General features: G+C 32.8%; 1 protein-coding gene and 1 long non-coding RNA gene across 2 annotated transcripts in view; one reads left to right on the forward strand and one right to left on the reverse strand.

Annotated features, from left to right (window-relative positions):
- The window catches only part of LOC112638936 (Krueppel-like factor 6), a 22980-nt gene extending 9860 nt beyond the window's left edge, over positions 1 to 13120 (forward strand). The window contains exons 2-3 of the mRNA XM_025411576.1: positions 1750 to 1958; positions 11347 to 13120. Coding sequence (XP_025267361.1) covers positions 1750 to 1958; positions 11347 to 11519 — 382 coding nt within the window. The 3' untranslated portion in view covers positions 11520 to 13120. The remainder of the gene's footprint in view (positions 1 to 1749; positions 1959 to 11346) is intronic.
- Positions 9441 to 10118, reverse strand: LOC112638932. Its single transcript, XR_003123223.1, has 2 exons — positions 9941 to 10118; positions 9441 to 9550 (listed from the first exon to the last, which is right to left on the reverse strand). It is a non-coding gene; the product is annotated as an uncharacterized LOC112638932 (long non-coding RNA).
- Positions 13121 to 19827: the final 6707 nt, after the last annotated feature.

Raw genomic sequence — 19827 nt, forward strand, 5'->3', positions numbered from 1 at the left:
ATTTACATAAATGTTGCTGTCAAAAGAATAACTACGAATTATATAACAAAATTATATGAAATTATAGAAAACATTCATTTTTAATTGGCATTTTGAGATAATTGAAAAATAAATTGAAAATCGAATTCATCAAGCATACAATAGTTTCAGATTTGTGAAGTATATCGCGTAATTATTTCGAATTGTTTTTATCATTTGCCTTATTTATCCACAAACAATCTGCAAGTAATATTTATACTGTGTCAAATTGATCAATACTTATGACGCATCTTAAGAAACATAAGCTGATCTATATCGTTAGCACGTACGAGTATTGGGCGGAAAAACAAGTCTTACCAGAATTCAGTGTGTCAAGTTGAGATTGATCGAACCAGTCCGATATGCCTTTCTTCTCTTCATGGATCGAATCGAATCGGTCCAATATTAATCGACCGATTGACAACTTTCGAAGAATTGTTCGGTTTTTCGTGTTACCGAAAAAGGCATTTTTAATTCGGAAAGAAAGCTTTACATCGTAAATAATGCGTTGTTAGGAACTTATATATTCATCTATAAATGAGCAAACAATATTTTGTTTGTGAAAATAATTTCTACTTATTTTTGTAAATAAGGGGAATTTCAACTTGTGCTGATTTAAATTTTTATTAAATTTCTGTTAGAGGAAATGTGATAAATTCCCTATATTTTATTATAGAATTATAAAATGTAAAAATTAGTAGTTTAATTTCTCTCTTTAACGTTTCCTTTTAATGATTTTTTTTCTTGAATCATCTAATGAATCCTTAATTTTCCGGTATCTTTTCTGAAATCACTTGTATAATTTTTTATTAAAGTTGATTTTATGGAGATACACAGAAAAAAATGATTCCCTAAAAAGAAAGTATTTTCAAATTATAGGAAATAGGAATCAAATTAAATTACATTGAAAATAGTAACTTTATAAATATTAAAAACGGGATTATATCTTAGTATTATTTGGCTGTATATCTAGAAAAAAGTAAGAATGACAGTTGATCGGTGAACATGCGATCCATGCGCAAAATTGATCGATTGAAGATATCTCCTCCATATTGAAATTGATATTGATAAAAATGGTAAAGAATGACGAATTTCTTATCATTCGTCGTAATCAATATCATCTCACAATCAGATATATGTGCATCGCTTTGAGCACTAGAAGGCAATTTCAGACGAGAGAAAACGCGCGATCTTACATTTAATTCTTTTATAATTGGCCATGTGTCGCATATTATGCCACTTTTTAATTTATATTTTAACGTGGAATAATATTTCTTATCTTTTCTCAGTCGTCTCTCGTTTCGAAAATGTTAATTGCTTTTCATATAGTCAAAAGTTAATTAGTTTACGCAAATCCTCTCCTATGAAAAATAAATTTAACATAAGCTGATCGTATACTTATCAAGATATGACAAAATTTCAAAAATAAAGTTGATTCAAAGTAAACTTTTGTAATTAAATTACGTTTCGAAAAAGCTTAACTTATTTATAATTATGTAATCTAACTTACATCTCTTCTTTAACCCTTGCTTCTTTTTTATTTTTTAAATTTCTGATTACTTTTGATGTTTTATTTTATACATCGATTTTAAAAAATTTATAGGAAAAATCTGTTTATTTTTTTTTGTAAAAAAGTTATGAGAAAAGCATATAATTAGAATAATTTTTAACGACAGATTTTTGTTTAGATATTATGTTTAACTCTTTGCGGATTTAATTATCTAATTTCAGCGCATTCCAGAAACGTCCGCTTGCGGGGGGTATCGGATTAGGTGGTAGAGGAAATGCCGGCGTTGGCGGAAATGGCGGCAATTTAGGTGTCGATGGTGATTGCGGCGATGCGCTCAAGAGACGTAAGGTTCACAGATGCGATGTCGCCGGCTGCGACAAGGTTTACACGAAGAGTTCGCATCTCAAGGCGCACAAGAGGACCCACACTGGTAAGTTTATCTTTGAGCAAATAATTTCGATATTTTTCGAATCAATCGACATATATCGCAAGAAATGTTCGTACATATAATGTGCAAAATTTAAAAATATATCTTCAAGCAAAAGAGATATTGTGTTAAATACGCACTAGAGGGAAAAAAAGAGAAAAAAAAAGTTAAATTATATGCATAGAAATTACACAAACATTGTATCATAAATCTCTCGATTCCTATGCACGGTTAGAAACTATGGAATTTATTGAAACTCTGAATCGGGAAAAGCAATCAAGATCAAATACATCGATCGATTGAAAGAAACCAACTTGTTACAATCTCGATGATCGTTATGCATGATCGTGAGTCACGCACGTGCGTCAGCAATCATTGGAATAATCGCGTCACTTTACCATCGACCCTTCTCTCGCTTCGCATATGTGGTTTCGTTGCTGACGCTATTGTTTCAATGATAGCAGAATATGTGAAATCAGCGAACGCGTAATATCTGATAGGTAAGCTGACAGAAAAGAATTTAATTATGAGGGCAAACTCTTATTGTCACATCGCGATTATACAGACAAGATAGGATCTCGTTCAGCGAAATAGCGTGATTCGAGCGTGGAAATCGCTTCTTCTTCTCGTACGAGAGGAGGAAGCTTCGGTTACGTGTAGATTGGAGTCATTATCTTCGTCTTCCCACGTTAAATCGACGCGACGCTTGTAACCTCACTACCAAATATCGCCGTGAGATCCTCCGATAATAATAATAATAATGTTTAACCCGAGCGTATGACCGGTAGTTAACGACTTGTCGCCCGATCGGGTCAAGTGCTCGACGGTAAACCATTAGTCATCGGGCATTTCCTTTAATTTCTACGAGACCGATTTCCGCGCTTCTCTCGAACGAGGTGTTTGAATGCGACATATAATCACTAGTTGCTCTCTCTGTGAGATTTAAGAATGGTGGATTCGATGAAAGAATTTTGAAGAAATGATTGATTTTTCTCTCTTTTGCGATTTTATTTACGGGGAGGATCTTTAACTTTTATGGAACGGCTAATTAATGAGAATCACATGTTTCCTCGCACGCTTTACGAATTTACATCAGACTCGAACACGCGACTCTTCTCTTCTCTCTCTCTCTCTCTCTTTCTCTTTTGCAGGATAACAGATAAGAGGCACACATCAGCCGTGTTATTCTCCGCCAAGATTTTTCGCGCGCGTGATCCGCGGCCCGTCGCGGTCAAGGGTCGTCGACTTTCGCACGCTAGGATTCACGACCGTAGAGCCTCGCGGAAATTCGATACCGTTCCGTAGCGTCGCCTTGGAGATGCCTTCTGTCCAGCAGGAGAGAAAACTCGCACTTTTATCCGCTTTCGTACGGGCGCTCTCGCGTATAGATCCAAGCTCCGGCCATTTATTACCGCGTCACGAGAACTTGGAAGAGATCGCGCCGTTCCATTCCGTGTGCATACACGACGCGGCGCGGTGGTTGCTTCAGGAATTTCCGGTGGATAGGTACCTTCGTGAAGGCATCGCCGCCGCCGTCTGGAGAAGGCAGCGGCAGCGGGGAGAGGGCGTGGTCGTGAGAACCAGGATCTTTTGTCTGGTCCATGGTTCAACCGAGACGCAGCACGATCGCGGTGCTCAACCCAGAAATAGCTCGATATGGAGAAACCTGAAGCCTTTTTCCATAATATCATTATCGGAGTTTATATGTCATAATTTATATCTGAAAAGTTTTCTTTTTTAATGAGATAAATAAAATTGTTATCTTTTTATTAATAACATACGCGACAACACATCAATTTTGTAATGTTATATTTTAAATTAATTAGAATTTATCTCTGCATTATTAAACATTTTTAATAACTCGATATAATTATGATACTTTTAAAATTCTATTATTTTTCATTTTTTAAATTTATTTTGACAAATCAATCACATTTAGCGCTGAGTATACATATTGGAATGTTGATTTTAATTATTTGCATATACGAAAGATATGCGTGTCATCTTGATTAGCATTTTCTCCGATCACTCCGAGATCTCAAAGAGAGAAACTAGCTTGCTCGAAGTTTGCAAAGATCGGAACATGCTTCGCGCATTATGCCATTATGATGGACGTTTTACGAAATTCCCAGTTTGCAATGATCGGCAAACGAAAGACCATTACTTGACGTACAACTCGCGATTGTGTACTTGGCTTCGACTAATTGTTTCAACGATCGGTATAACGCCGGTTTCTAGTGGCAAACCGCCGTCTATCCGTCATTCTAACACTATACGGCCATCGAGATACCCTTACTGAGGTGGATACCGTCTGAATGTGGGAAATACCAATTCATTGATTACCGTCATTTCTACCATTCTGTGCTGTAACTCGCTCGCGCGATCATGACTGTCGTTGCGAAGCCGATGGGAGCGATCGTAAAATTGTGGAGAAATAACAGGCTTGTTAGTTCTCAACAATTTATAGTTTCAATATCATATTCCATTAGTTTTAAAATATTTTATAAATTATTTCTCATTACAATAATTTTTATTTTTATTTTCTATCAAAATATAATATTTAATTTTGATAATTATTCGCTATAAGATTCATAAATATTACTATCTGCCATAAAATATGCACTGCTCTGTCCATTGCATGTATATTTGCGTCATAGACTATTATGTTTACTTCATTAAAAATCAGGCACGCGATATTTGCAAGTTCAGTTAAAAGTCGTAAGTTTAAATTATGACGTTTAGTACTTTTCAATAAAGCTGCGGAATAACGGGTCGAAAGATGAAATGCAATCAACAATATTAATTGTTTATGCATGTTGGACGTTGTTCATATTACGCGCCTCATTGACGATGTAACGGAACACAATAACAGACTAATATTACTTTTAATATCGACGAATAACAGTGTACCTGACACACGTTGTTGCGTGTAACGAGAGTTGCATTACAGGTAGAGAATCATAGCTCATTATGAGTGCACGGTAAATCGCCCTTGCACGATTATATGGTGAGAGATGTTTCCTACGCCCATTAACGTATACATAAAATTTCTTATCTACCTGTGAGAAATCGCATAGCAACATGTATATCTACGGAATATCTCTAATTATCGCATTTCCCTCAACTGAGTATGATTCTACATATAAGTTAAGGAATGCTAACCGTTTCTTTTAAAAGCATCATTATTTTCAACTTCAGAGTCAGAATTTTGATTGAATGAGTCGCGCGAGAGAATCCTTAAGAAGATAATTATAAATCAGAGCGATATAAATTTAAATATATTTACAATTGATTATAGTTCATGCGAGTTGAGCAACACACTTATATTCCATAGAAACATAATAATGTATTCAGTTATTTTTTTCAAATCTTAATCTCTCTCTAAACAAATAATAAATTATAATAAAATCATTTATTCGTTTTCTTTTTACAGCATTAATCAATCATTTATCGAAATGCTATATATATATATATATATATATATATATATATATATATTTCGACATATATAATTATTACTGTTTTAATTTTTTAAATTTTGTTCCATTTATAAACTATCTATGTCTATAATTATTGTTATATTAAAGGCGAATTATTCGCAGTACTCTGTAGCAAGTAATTTGATGGTTCAAAGAAGATAAGGAACGGAAGCTGAGAATCACTGTGCATAACTATCAGAATATAAGCTCGGTGTCAGCCGATTGGCGTGACCCTTGATAGACAGGAGGTTTGCTGAGAGATCTCGTGTATTAATTAAGGCGAATTAGCCTTGGCGTAAGCTGGACAACGTCCGCCGATCGGTTCCGTGTATCGAAGGATACGCCGATGATCACAAGCAGTTCGCTCTGTAGATTTCTCTACGAGTGGTAGTGCTTCAGGTACCCTGTTATTAACAATGCACTTATGCACTAATGCCGAAGGCTGCGATTACCTTCTCGGCTGGGTTAACGATTTCCTGACGAGCACGCTTCTCCGCATTGTTCTTCGTTGGTCGTTGCAAATCATCGTTTCTGTCTTTTCTACAAATAACTTCCCACAATCTTAGCTCACTTTTGCGTTCGATAGCACTCGTAATAATACTTTGGTTCCGCTTATTCGTTTGCAGTAAGTAAACTTAGAAGAGTTGATTTAGTAATTGAATTGAGTTTGGAACATATGCAAAATAAAAGTCTATAAGCAAACTTCAAATAAGAAATTGAATATAAAATAAATGTCATAAATTATGAATTTTTAGATACACGTACTAAATTTTTAAATCTTCCCTTTTTTTATTTTTTTAATAACTTTTAATTATTATTTATTGCATTAAAGAAGTAATCTCATATCATTGACGAGAGAAACAAATTCAATTGTGTGCCTAAAAATTAGATTATACGAAGTATATTATTTCAAGATGCATCAAAAACATTGAATTTTATTACGGTCTAAGATTGACATCATGTGAACGCTGCATATGAACGACATAGGCTTTATGTTTTTTTTTTTTCGAACTAGTCGAGAGAGCTGTTAGTTCGCTCCTCATTACTGGCACGCATCGTGTCGCTTAACTATGCGTCGGAGCAACTTTCTCACGTGCTATGATGTGATAATTATATGCTTCGCGCAGCAAATGTGTCGAAATGTACAGCTTCGTTAACTGATAGTCAAACGTTAGAATTGCGAAATGTACCGTGCACAAGCTGCCAATTTTACAGATTTAGCGATAATATCCACGGCTAATGTAGCCAACAATGTACATAATATGACATAGATAGTTCCATCTTTTTTATGAAGAAGATTAATGCAATTTGTGTATGAAAATAAATCCATGTTATGTGTGAAAATAAATCCATGTTATGTGTGTGTGTATACATTTATACGTACGTACACATTTACTTTATCATTTCCTCCGACTTGTAACTTGTAATTAATACATCATAGGCAACATCTTATTTGTATATCATGTCGCAATACGATACAACACTGTCTTCGAAGTTTCGCTCTGCGTGACTCTAGTAGACTTGTGTTCCAAGATAAATAGTCCCATCTATCTCGCTATCTTGAAATGTAACAAAGGACGAGACACGCTATTACGCGATAATTAAACAATGTCTCCGCATGCAATGATAAATGAATCACGTGCATTTGCATCGCAAAAAAATGGTATATTGCAGCGAGTTTAATAGTCGTGTGGCTTCATTAGAAAGTTATAAAATATGCACAAATGTAAGACGAAGAAATAATACTATCTATACCAGAATAAGAATTTGACACGAACGGAATTCAGTCGCGATTGATAAGTAATAAAATATAAGCAATTTTTATGCGAATCTCTTTATAATTTCAGTTATGTATTTTGGCTAGTTTTTTTTTAGTAAAATCTTAAATTGGAAAAAAATTAAATTGAGAGGACAAAGCTTCTGCAATTTAATTCTGCCTCATTAATTTTCAGAAATAAGGCAAAAAAAATGCTCAGAAAATAAAATTAATTAAGTAATCAGTAACAATTTGAATCTTTCGAAGGTATTTATTTCTTCAATCGTACATTTAACTCATTACACTTCGCTCTTTATACGTGGATGCACACGCGCTGTCGCAAATGAGAACGACGTCGCAAGTAAATGGCCAATCTCGCTCGAGTTATGATTAAGTAACTTGACGGGAAAGAAAGTAAAACACAAACGGAGGGAGGGATTAACGCGACGTTAATCTATGGAGCAATAAAACGCGAAAAAACGCGATCGAAATACATTAATAACGGAGGTAAAACTAATGCGACGCTCGCCCATCGGTCGATATTACGTGCACCTCGTACGGGTTGTAAATGGACTAATTACTCACGATTACGCAACGCGTATACGCGCGCGCGCGATTTCCTTCGTAACGTCATTAGTCGTTCGCATATCCCCAGCGCGTTGCGCAATAATATTCCGCCCGATGGACGTCGGGACGTTAAAACGGCCGATTTAGATCTACGGCGCGGAGAGCGTGCCTTCGATCATCCGCGCCCCGCCGTTTTGCTCGGCACCGCTAAAGCTCGATCCTTTCCAGCCGCGCGGCAACCTGCCGTTCCCTTTGCGTCGCGTCTTTAATTACGACCGGCTTTCAAGAACGTAGAGTATACCTCGTTAATTACCGTTCGGTAATTAGCCTCGCGGTACTGTCAAAAAGGTGGCGTTAATATTCCGTAGTGACTGCCTTTCTTTTTCTCTCTCTCTCTCTCTTTCTTTCGCGATACTAGTTGTTACGGACAATGTAACGCTAACTATAACGATGCTAATCCATTTTCCGAGATTGTGAGTTGCGCGTTATTCCATTATTTTAGACAGAATGGGATAAATTGCGAGATGAAAGGGGAAGATGGAATATTTGCGCAGAAGGAAATACCTCCACTTCCACGCGAAATCGCCGCGAGGATGTATCGAAAGCGTGATTTCTCATTAAAACGATCTCACGGTTATATCTCCCTCTTTGCGTGCGCATCGCTCAATAATTAAAACGTCCGATTTATAAAGATTAATCGTTCCTAATGCGTAATAATAAATGTGTGTGTTAACTCTGCCTCGTCTTGCGTTGGAGCAACTTGGCTCACGTCCCGCGACGCGATAATTGTTCCGCTTGTGCCTTAACACCGGCCATTTACAAGGGCAAATACCAAATTAAGGGTTAAGCGCCGCTTCCCGCTCCCCCGTCTTGATCCTCGCGATAATAACACTTCTTATCTTGACCCGCTGACTTACGATCCGCAATTAACTGAGGAGAAGCGCCGCTCTCGAAAGAATTCGCGGATGGACGCAAATATGTATGTCGATTAAACGGTCGCGATGTTCCATCTCCAGATCAGATTTAAAGAGACGACGCGTCATCGTCTTCGTCGCTCGATCCAAGATTATTATTCGATCTAGATTTAATGGGATCGCGAAATCTACCACCTGATCATAACGGATTGATTCGCCGTCCGTTTTCGTCTCGACAGTTGCACGAAGAGATTGAACTTGATGGCGATTATTTGCCGAACCGTTTCCACAATCATCTGGATGAAAACGATTCCTCACTTCTGTTTCGATTTTTGTGGAGGATTGATAGTTTCGTAGCGTGACGTGGCGTACAATGAGATTATGAGATCGAAATTATTTTAATGATAAATAAATTGATAATGATACAATTGTATATCGAGAAATTTAGATTGATTTTTTATTTAGATTATCAGATTTTGTGGAATTCAAAGTTAATGTTTAACTGAATATTTTACTTTTGATTCAAACGTTGAAGCTATTTTTCCACACATTTTATATCATATTTTTAAATCGCATAACGCAATCTAGTTATTCTATAACTATTATTTCCGAAAGAAATAAACATGTATAAAGATATGCAGATATATTAATATTACATACTGGTGTACTTGTGTAAATTATTATTTATACATTTACTTTTTATAATATATAATAATTAGTCTTGTTCAACATCTGTTTGCCAAAAGTCATCGGGTGGTGGAATCGTCACTGATGGATCACAAAATCTTCTAGTGCATGCCCCAATGCCATTGTAACCACAGAAGCACTTGTTACATCCATCAAAATAATATTTACCTTGTACGCATTTTCGTTCCTCCTCTATGTAAATAATGAGAACTTTTAAGTATAAAATATAAAGTTGATTAATTAATGGATAATACACGGAGAAAATTAGTAAAAAGTATAATATATATTAAATATAATATATTTTAATATATATAATCGTGAAATATATTAATATAAAAGAGAAATCATGATATTTTTATTCAATAATATTATATATACGTATTATATTTTATAAAGAACTATTGTAATTATTCAATTATTTTGATACACAAACAAATGTATAATAAGCAATAAAACAAATAATTTAAAATATTTTAATGTTGTTATATTCCAGATTTACAATCAATGTTGTCAAAGAAAATATATTTTTTGTAATTTGTACTGTAAATTTTTTTTCCGTGCAAAAACATATTAAACACTTACGTGCAGCAGAAAGTTGCAAAGCCAATAAGCTAATTATTACTACAAATGTCACAAATACTTTAGACACCATGATATCTCAACAATTCAGAGGTCTATGATATTCAATACTCAATAATATTCAATTTTCGACTGATTTTTAAAAGAGATACGTTTGAAGAATTCTTTATATAGAACTTCTTATATATACTTGCGTTATCTTGCGACCTTGATATTGTATTTTTTTCTCTTTTTATTTCTCTTTTTCATGTATTAAGTCGATTATGCATGAACGATAAAGGCCTGCGTCATTCACGCGAATTCACGTTAATTCGTATCAATTTGCGGGCATTTAAGCAGAATATAATGTTGACGAAGCAATACGCACAACTGTATGTACAATAATATTATTGCGTTATTCAAATTATTATGTAACTATTATGTACACTATGTATGTATTATTTCACACATATGTATAAACACATTTCGAAATATATACTTAAACACTTACATCGAATTGACGCAATAAGAAATTTAATTTTTGTAATGTTTGAAAAAACTGTCCAGATTTGTCACATATTGCATGTTGAAACAAAAATTAAATTTTCGAATTTAACAAGAAACTTTAATTACAATGTATTTTCTTGAAATTGTCAATATTAAGATTAATTTAAACATATATTTAATATGTATTTAATGTATGTAATATGTATTTAACGAACTTATTTTAATTTGATAAATGAGTATACTCAACAATCATCGCTAAAAAATTTAACTGTGCACATTAGGATATAAATTATTATTTTTAGTCATCATATGACTCATTGATTAATACAATTGATGTTGATTGCCTATTTTTATCTCTCTCTCCTTCTTTCTCTTTTTAGATATTCCATAAATTTCACATAAATTACGTATAACAGACAACTATGTTTAACAATATCCACATTACATCAAATTACAAAAAAATTAATTTTTGCAAAACCTACATTTTTAACGCATTGAAATTTTATCGCGATAAAGTTTCTATGTAGAATATTGTATATTTCTATGAAATTATTAAAATATAGTTATTAGAATATTTTAGTAATTGTCAATAATAAATTTCTAAATATATTAATTAAAATAGCATTCTATGTTTTTTTAATCTCTTCTTTTATAATTTTTTTCTAATTAAATCCAAAAAAAAATTTGAAAATTTTTGAACAATTATTTAAACACACGAGATTTTTATATTAAATTCTTCAAATGATTTAAAAGTGCATTAAAATCAAAACAATAAGCATCAAATTTTAAGTGCTTTTAATACTTGAAGCCCTGCTTTTATATGCAAGTTTATCCTAGCATAAAAAAATAAAAATTTTCAATACTAAAGTATTACAGCCAGTTATACTTTTATCATTAAGATATGTTTTCATTATCTGTTGCAGGCGAGAAGCCATATCAGTGTACGTGGGAAGGTTGCACGTGGAAATTCGCACGATCGGACGAGCTGACGCGGCACTATCGCAAGCACACGGGCCAAAAGCCGTTCAAGTGCCATCTCTGTCAGCGATCGTTCTCGCGAAGCGACCATTTGTCGCTTCACATGAAGAGGCACTGATGAAAAGGACCGTCCACAGAGTCGTGCGACGCGAGAGAAAGCGCACGTTGATCGACGAGAAGCGAAGGTGAGAAACGGTCCTTGGCAATAGGCCAGTGATCTCGAGTGATCCTGGACGCGAGCGAGAGACGGACGATGATATTTCTTACATTTGGGACCTGAAGAGCCGCGTCGCGAGCCGGCCCGTCCCGAATTTCTCACGAAGACGGACCGGTCGATCGGACGGGCAGCAACTAGGAAAAGAGAAAATAGATTGACGAAGCAAACAAATCGTTCATTAGGTTTAACGCTTAATCGCGAATTGAATAATCGCGATGCCGATCAACTTTGATCAGTTGGTTCTCTTGATGCTGTCTTTTGCGAATCTTTCGATGGATCTTTCCGATTGCAGCTACAATAAATCGAGCCGATGTCTGAATTACGAGCGTTGAACGCAAGAGTAAGGTAATTGTTTTACAATTGTCGAGCTTTTATAAAAAGGCGCGTCACTGATTTTTTGGATGCTTCAAGATTTTAAGGAAAGAAAGATCCGCTTGCGCGATTGAGATCGCGATCGAGGTCATAGATTCGGCACGACAAGACGTATCGTTATTACATATAAGCGTGTATCTGTTCTCTTCTGTGTTTCTAGCTAATTTTTATTTGTTCTATTTTCCAGTTTGTTATATATATATATACGTATGTATATATATATATATGTTTAAATAAGGCCAGCTCAACTAGTCTAGAGCACCATTTTATCGTATACATTACGACGAATAGAGCCAGTATATAAAAAGTTAATTAATTAATTAAGATAAGTAAATGGTTAGAATAAACTAAATGATATATCGAACTCCGGTGACGGAGCTTGGGACTTAGCATGCTCAGTTAAATAAACTACAATCGTGATCGTAGATATTACGTAAAAGCATTAATAGAGCAATTTTTCGATTATGCACAAAGAATTTCGCGTTTAGGGACGGACAATCATTAACTTTTCATTATATAGTAATGAAGTGAGATATAGAACGTCGGCATCCCAAAAGCCAGTATTATGAATGCGTAACAAGCAATATCATTATATATAATAGCATTATATATTACATATAATGCTTTTTTTAAATTTCATTTTAGTCGCCAAAAAAAACAGCTTTTTCCAAACGTAAATCGTCAAATTTTAATTCCGCGTAAAGTGCCAAAGTAGAAGGTGCAATCATGAAATATCTAATTAATACTACTTCGTGCTTTATGAAAATAAAAGCATAATCGAGTAAATTATTCTTTTCTAACGCGCTTTGAGATTTTTGATCCTGAGACATAGACATATGAATGATAACAACAAATATTATTTCCCATTTTACGTGATGGCATCCTGATGGGAAACTCAATAGCTCAATAAATATTCGCAGAGTACCTATAAAAAGCAAATATATGCTCAAACGCTCTGTGTTATCTGTTGCAAGAATGATCTACTTTATCATGTATATTTATGACATCATTCTTTGCGTCTGATTACAAAATAACAATCGCATCAGGATGTTTGTGATGCATCGAATTGACGATTTCGGAATTGTTAATCTAAAAGTGTATAATTTAGACTCGTATTCCAAAAATAATAGTTGATTAATCATTTTAATTAATGTTGATTAATCTATAAAAATTTATTCGTACGATAATTGAAAGTTGAATATACATATATATTAAATATTTAAGTATATAAGAGAGAACAGAATGTTACTAGGGGATTAATTGAACTAGTTAATTAAAATTATCGTACAATATGTCATTAACGAAAATTAGTTAATTATCACACAATGCAAGAATAAATCTATATGGTTCATTTCATATAACAATATACATATATAAGAAATATGAGATATATGCATATATTCTGTAAATGAAATATGATTTATTAATGCAATATTGAAAAGGAAAAAAATAGGAAATTTAATATCAGACATTTTAGATACCGAGGTCGCTGATTCTACATATTAAACAATCACGTAAATGCTGCAAGGGACACAAAAATCTCAATGCGCTCATTTGATGTATAATATATACATCGTGTACATAATTTCTAGAAACTTTGCGAAACGCGATCTGCATAGATGGCATAGCATTAATCTGTTTCTTCAAATCGCTGCATAATGCAATTAAAGCTTGGACATCTGAAGCCAGTTAAAACGATGGAAACACGAGATGCCAGTATATACTAGAGAGCCAGTTTATTATCATTAAAAAGAAGAAACTTCGTGCGTAAGATTAATGCGAGGGTCGATAAATTAACATTTGTTATGTGTTGTATTCTGATAGGAAATAGTGCCTTCTAATGTTAAGGAAGAGGACACTGCGTTAGGCCTTAAGTATACTGTTAGTGCCTTAAGTCACGCGAATTTTCGTGCTTGTATACCTTTCATAATCCGATCCTTCAAAAATCCTCGCCCAGAGGACCAATTCAGCGCGCTTTATAATATCTCCCTTGCAAAAATTACAAATCGAACGTCACATGTCAGCTTATACGAAATTCAATTAAATTTTATGCAAAATTTCAAATTATTAGAAACATAATTCCAGAAAAATTAAAATATTGGACGATTAAGGTGCGTTAATCGTAACGATATAGAACTTTCAAAATGGAATTTTATAATAAATAATGATTACAAATATTTATTATAAATAATGATTACATATAACATCGTGATGTTTGGCCTATTAATACATCTTGTATTTCTGGCAAAAAGTGTAGATAATTTTTTTAATTTTGATTTTTTAAATCTCGATACGGTTGATTCTGATCGTTCGATATAATCGAACATCTTGTTCCCTCTTCACAACTTTCACAATTTATGATATAATTATTTGACTTTCAACTTGTATTCTTACACATTTTTGTAAATATTATCTATTAAAATCTTGAGATTATCATTTGACATATTCTTCAACATATCCTGTAAATCAATTATCGATTCTGTGACGGATAAATAATAAATAAGGATCTCTACATATTACATAACTTATACATATATTAGATGAGCAAAGAAGCAATGAAGGCTACAATAGAATCTTTATGGGCAGAATTGATCACGTTTTTACAATGAATTACTTTCACATCATATAGATGGTGAAAATGTATTATGACATGACACTATCTTTCATCATTTTTGTCCATATATTTGTGCCGGAATATGTCGTCACATTGTCTGTCACTTTTTATCTCGATTTCAGATTGTCATGTGACTAATCGTATTTACGAAATTCTAATTTGAGAATCGCTTTTGTAATATTCGAAAATGTTAATTAAAGTGTTAATTAAAAACACTGGATGTTTCAAATTAAATTATCAAGAATTTGCACAATTGAGGCTTCAATCTTTGTAATCTTTTGTCAAGAGAGATTACTGCTCAATGTTAAAGTTATCTAACTCATTATCAATTTTATGATCGTATTATACGTGAATTATATTTATATGATATTTATATATAATATATATTCAATTCAATTCCTCCTATGATAAGCTAAATTTATTCCTATCTAGAGTATATATGCACATGTCGGAAATATACTAATGTTAATGAATTTATGATAATGACAATTTCATTGAGTTTTTTTTTGTTATTTTGACTATTGAATATTTTTTTCTCGACTTTTCGTGATGTCTTTCAAGATTTGGAGTGCTTTCATCAATATAAATATTAAAAGATATAGTTGTATTAAAATTACTTATATATTTTCGGCATTATAGATAAATAATTTGTTTGAAATGCATGTATCGTTTTCACGTTATATTTGCTCTTTCGCTCACGTTTTTCGCATTTCGACTAGAAAAATGTTTTTATATTCGCATATGATACGTGACGTCGATTATTCTTGCTTATATAAGTTTTAAAACGCGTAAAGTACACGAGAGCAGTTAGCTACTGTGTACGTTAATTGCCGTCCTTTTTATGGGAAAATAAAACATTCCTGTTGCTATTAGCACGAGATGAAGTTCATTACGCGGAAATTTTATTAGTGCCGCAGAAGAGTCGTTTGTCGTTAGAGATTTTGATATCCCGGAAAGAAAAAAGAACCGACTACGCGAATTTACATTCCCCGAGCACACACGTTCCTAATCTAAGAGTACGTGATCCCTATCTAAGAGTATGTGGAGCTTCAAGAAAGTCTAATGCTTTACGCGTATTTAAAAAATGTTTCCCCTTTTTCTCTCTTTTCCTTCTTCTCTCTCTCTCTCTCTCTCTCTCTCTCTCTCTCTCTATATATATATATATATATATATATATATATATATATATACATATATATTAGCGCTTATTTTCTATGTTAATGCATGACTATTCAATTCCCCATAGAAGGCGAACCGTGAATGGATAAGAAAGTAGATAAACGAGCTCTAACTTTCTTCAAAGGGCTTCGCCCAAGGAGATTAGCATTTCAAGTGCCTTAATGGATGTCAGCTGACAGTCGACTAATCGGGATTATACAGTCGTAATCACTACTATCGAGTTGTCGATTTTCAAATGTGAATCATTTATACATATTTGGCATATCTTGTTAGGCCCGATTAAAGAAGAATGACGTAGAAAATCAAGTATTTGCACATACGACACATGTGATAAGGGGTCTCTTCTCGATTACGACTTTATTAATAACTTCAAAGAAAAGCACTGACACGTTGCATTGACAATATCTCTTCACATGTTTTTGTAATCTTGAATGCTATCGAGCTCGATTATTCAAGTCCCGACGAAATTTAAGTTTGTTTTGGAAGAATTGATGTGAAAGATTAAAAAATAAAACTGTAAAAAAATAAAATATTTCACATACATATACACACAATAATGCAGAAAATTACATACTATCCACATGAAATATCATTTCACACATTCTTTTGGAAAGCTATGTGTGATCAGCTGAAAAAAAATTTAGTTTTATTTTAAAAGTCTAGATGAGATTTTCAATAATTATAAGCATGTTAATTCAGAAAGAAATAAGTTATTATTTTATTAATTTTGAAATTTTGTCTTTTGACTTATATCCAAGTAGGATTACGATTTTGTTGAATCTAAATGCATGATAAGAGCATGCCAGTTCAATTCAATTTACAATAAGTATATACATCTTTTTAGGATGGCTTTTATTGTCTCTTAAATTTAATACATTTTAATTGCTCTCTTTCTTTTTTCTTTCAAGATATATGCTCATGGTGCTCATGGTAACATGGTGTTTTCATATATTGAATTTCACATACATATATGCGGATATTAAAATTCAATATATACATGAAATAAAGTACAAGATGTTTGGTGAATCGAAATGATTCGTAATTCGAAAAAAGAATTTCATCTCTATTACATTAACCTTCAGCGTCTATTTCATTGATTCATGTCAACAAAATTATCATTTTTTTAGAATGTAATTTTTTCAATTAGCACAAGCATATTTTGTTCTATATCTTCAATAATTTATTTTCGAGTGTTTTCTTCTAACTTTTTTCGTCAAGATATAATATTAAGATAAAATGCCGCAGTACATGTCTCGATGGGCGATCGAAAAAAAAATATTTTTTATTTTTATTTTTACTGAAAGTACTCTAAAAGCGAAATACGAGCATAACAGTTTCTTTAAACAAGTTATGCGACATGAACTTTGTTGCAATTTGTAGGTTCGAATATTCACGTGAACGGAACTACTAGATATTAAGATAATAATTTAGAACAATAATTATTGTACATAGCATGTAAAGTTCACCATCTGATAATCGTCCATAGACGATCGATGGATTAGAATAGTATGATTTTATCCGATTAATGTATCAATGGGGGCCAGTAATTCTCTCTTGGATCTCGCACGGATTTATCTACTGCGGTGCGCGTAGCCTAGCCTGAATTATAGATTTTAGTATGGCTTTGTGTTCTACAATCAGTATGTTGATATACATATATATATATATATATATATATATATATATATATACATATATATTAAAATATTTCTTATTTATCTGAATATTTGCCATAAAAGATCGCTTTTTTTGTTAATATAAGTCATAATCATATTCGAAATCTTCGATTACATTTGAGTAATTTAGATTATAATATTCATTTTTTTAACCATAAAATTAAAATTAATTGTTTTGTTATATTTTTTCGTGATAAAAATGCCAAGTGCTAAAATTTTGAAAGAAAGGCAAAATAGCTGCGCGCCACTAACTATTACCTTTTAAGCATAATTATATGCATAGTGTAAGAATGTAGATCAATAATAATATATTATAAATCACTGTATAAACCAAGGCATTATGAACTTGGTCTTTTTGTATCACGCGGCGTTTAAAGATGGTCTCTATCGTACCGCGCACACAGAAGAGTTTGTTAGAGTTAAATAAAAAGAAAAAAATATATATATACATAAATAAATATATATAGAGAGAGAGATAAATATAAATATATTGTAAATGTGGTTGTAATCATATTACTGTTATTGATATTGATGTCCTTAATTTGGATAATTTATTTATTGAAAAAAATGTGTGAGAGAAGAATGTATAATTATAATTATTCGCGGAGAGATGAATAGTGAAATATATATTATGCACGCGAAATTATATATATATTATATATTTATATATACGATATTATCGTAAATGCCGGTGAAGTTTTTTTACGAGAAAGTCCTAAAAGTATATATGCGGTCGAGTACGACCATGAGCGCGTATATTGATTATAATAACTTGCGATTCCTACTGTGGAAGTGAATCTTATATATCCTGGTAAGATCCTGGTGGTACAGTCTCTCTCTTTCGTGGCTGACACGTGATTTATTGAAATAAATATACGCCGTCGAGTTGCAGTGACGTGTGATGTACGTACACATGGCACGCCATGATCGTTCTGTGTGTGGTACAATCACGCACCTGTCTCGGTATCCACACTATCGAAACGCGTTGTGGTTACATATTTTAGATAATACTTATCATTATTATTATTACAATTATTATAATTAATACTATTGCTATTATTATTGTATTTGGCAGGGTTACGACACATTAAAACCGAAAAAAAAAACGAAATGATACGAAGTGTGTCTATTTATATCCCTTCCGATCAGATCCCATATGCAAAATTAATTTAATTTATAAATATCTGTTTAGATAATTAATTCTTCTACATAAAGTTTTATATTACTTAATTATTTTAATTTGATGTTTTAATACGTGCAAAAATTATTTCTCAAGACAGATTGTCGGATATTATTGTATAAACGCATCTAGTCCAGTTGTATTGTTTTTTGAGTAGTAGATTCTAAGACAAATAAATTCATGGACGATTAAACGCTGGAAATATTTTCTGACAAGTTGGCTACAATACGATCATTAGACTGTTTTCCGCGGAGTATGTAGCGTCTCAAGACGCAATATCTCTGAGGTAACCGTGTATTTGTCTCGCACAGCAACGAGCCTTTCTGCACGCTGGCATTCTGCTAACAATAAGTTGTAGGTAGGTAGGTAGTTTCCGTACTAGGTAAGTACAAATCCTACCGTATGTATATACAGTATATATGTGCCTTTGCGAGAGAATTTGTAGTTCGAACGGTGGCTATATATATAACCAAGGCTATAACTTAAGCGAAATATCGCCGTTGCTGATTCCGGTCTATGACAGAATTCTCTCAAGTCGAGGCGCAACCCTCGATATCAACTGTCACAATGAATCTCCTTGCATTTTCTTCGAAAAAAATGCGATTGGTTATATGCATACTGATAAGATCTTCGGTATTTGAAATTTCAGATTTTTCAAAGCTACAGACAGATTAAAGATTAAAACGAGATAGCTTCTTCGAGATTTAAGTTTCCTCGATTTACGTATTAAAAATAAATTAAAATTTAATTATGATTCCCTTTTTTATGTAATTCTGGTAATTTTCTTCTTATCTTTCATAATTAGTTAAATCAACTACTTGTAAAGACAACAATACAAAGCACAATCATATTTTATATTTTTTCATCGAAAAACAGAATGTAGTTGATAGAAAAATTATCTACATCAGTAAAATATTGAATATATATATATATATATATATATATATATATATATATATATATATAATAGCAGTCAATATGATTATAGAGGCAATATATAAAATTCTAAGTATTAAATTCTGTAAGTGGTGTATTTAATATATGAAATTAAGGAGAAAATAATCTATTTTAATGAGAGAAATGCTCAGTACATCTAATACCGATGTTTTTGTGACTTCCATCTAAAGCCAAACATACATTACTATGCCTGTCAAGTTCTCAAACAATATTAACAAAAAACATATACAA

Source organism: Camponotus floridanus, unplaced genomic scaffold, assembly GCF_003227725.1.
Source record: "Camponotus floridanus strain SB8 unplaced genomic scaffold, Cflo_v7.5 scaffold40, whole genome shotgun sequence".
Classification (NCBI taxonomy): domain Eukaryota; kingdom Metazoa; phylum Arthropoda; class Insecta; order Hymenoptera; family Formicidae; genus Camponotus; species Camponotus floridanus.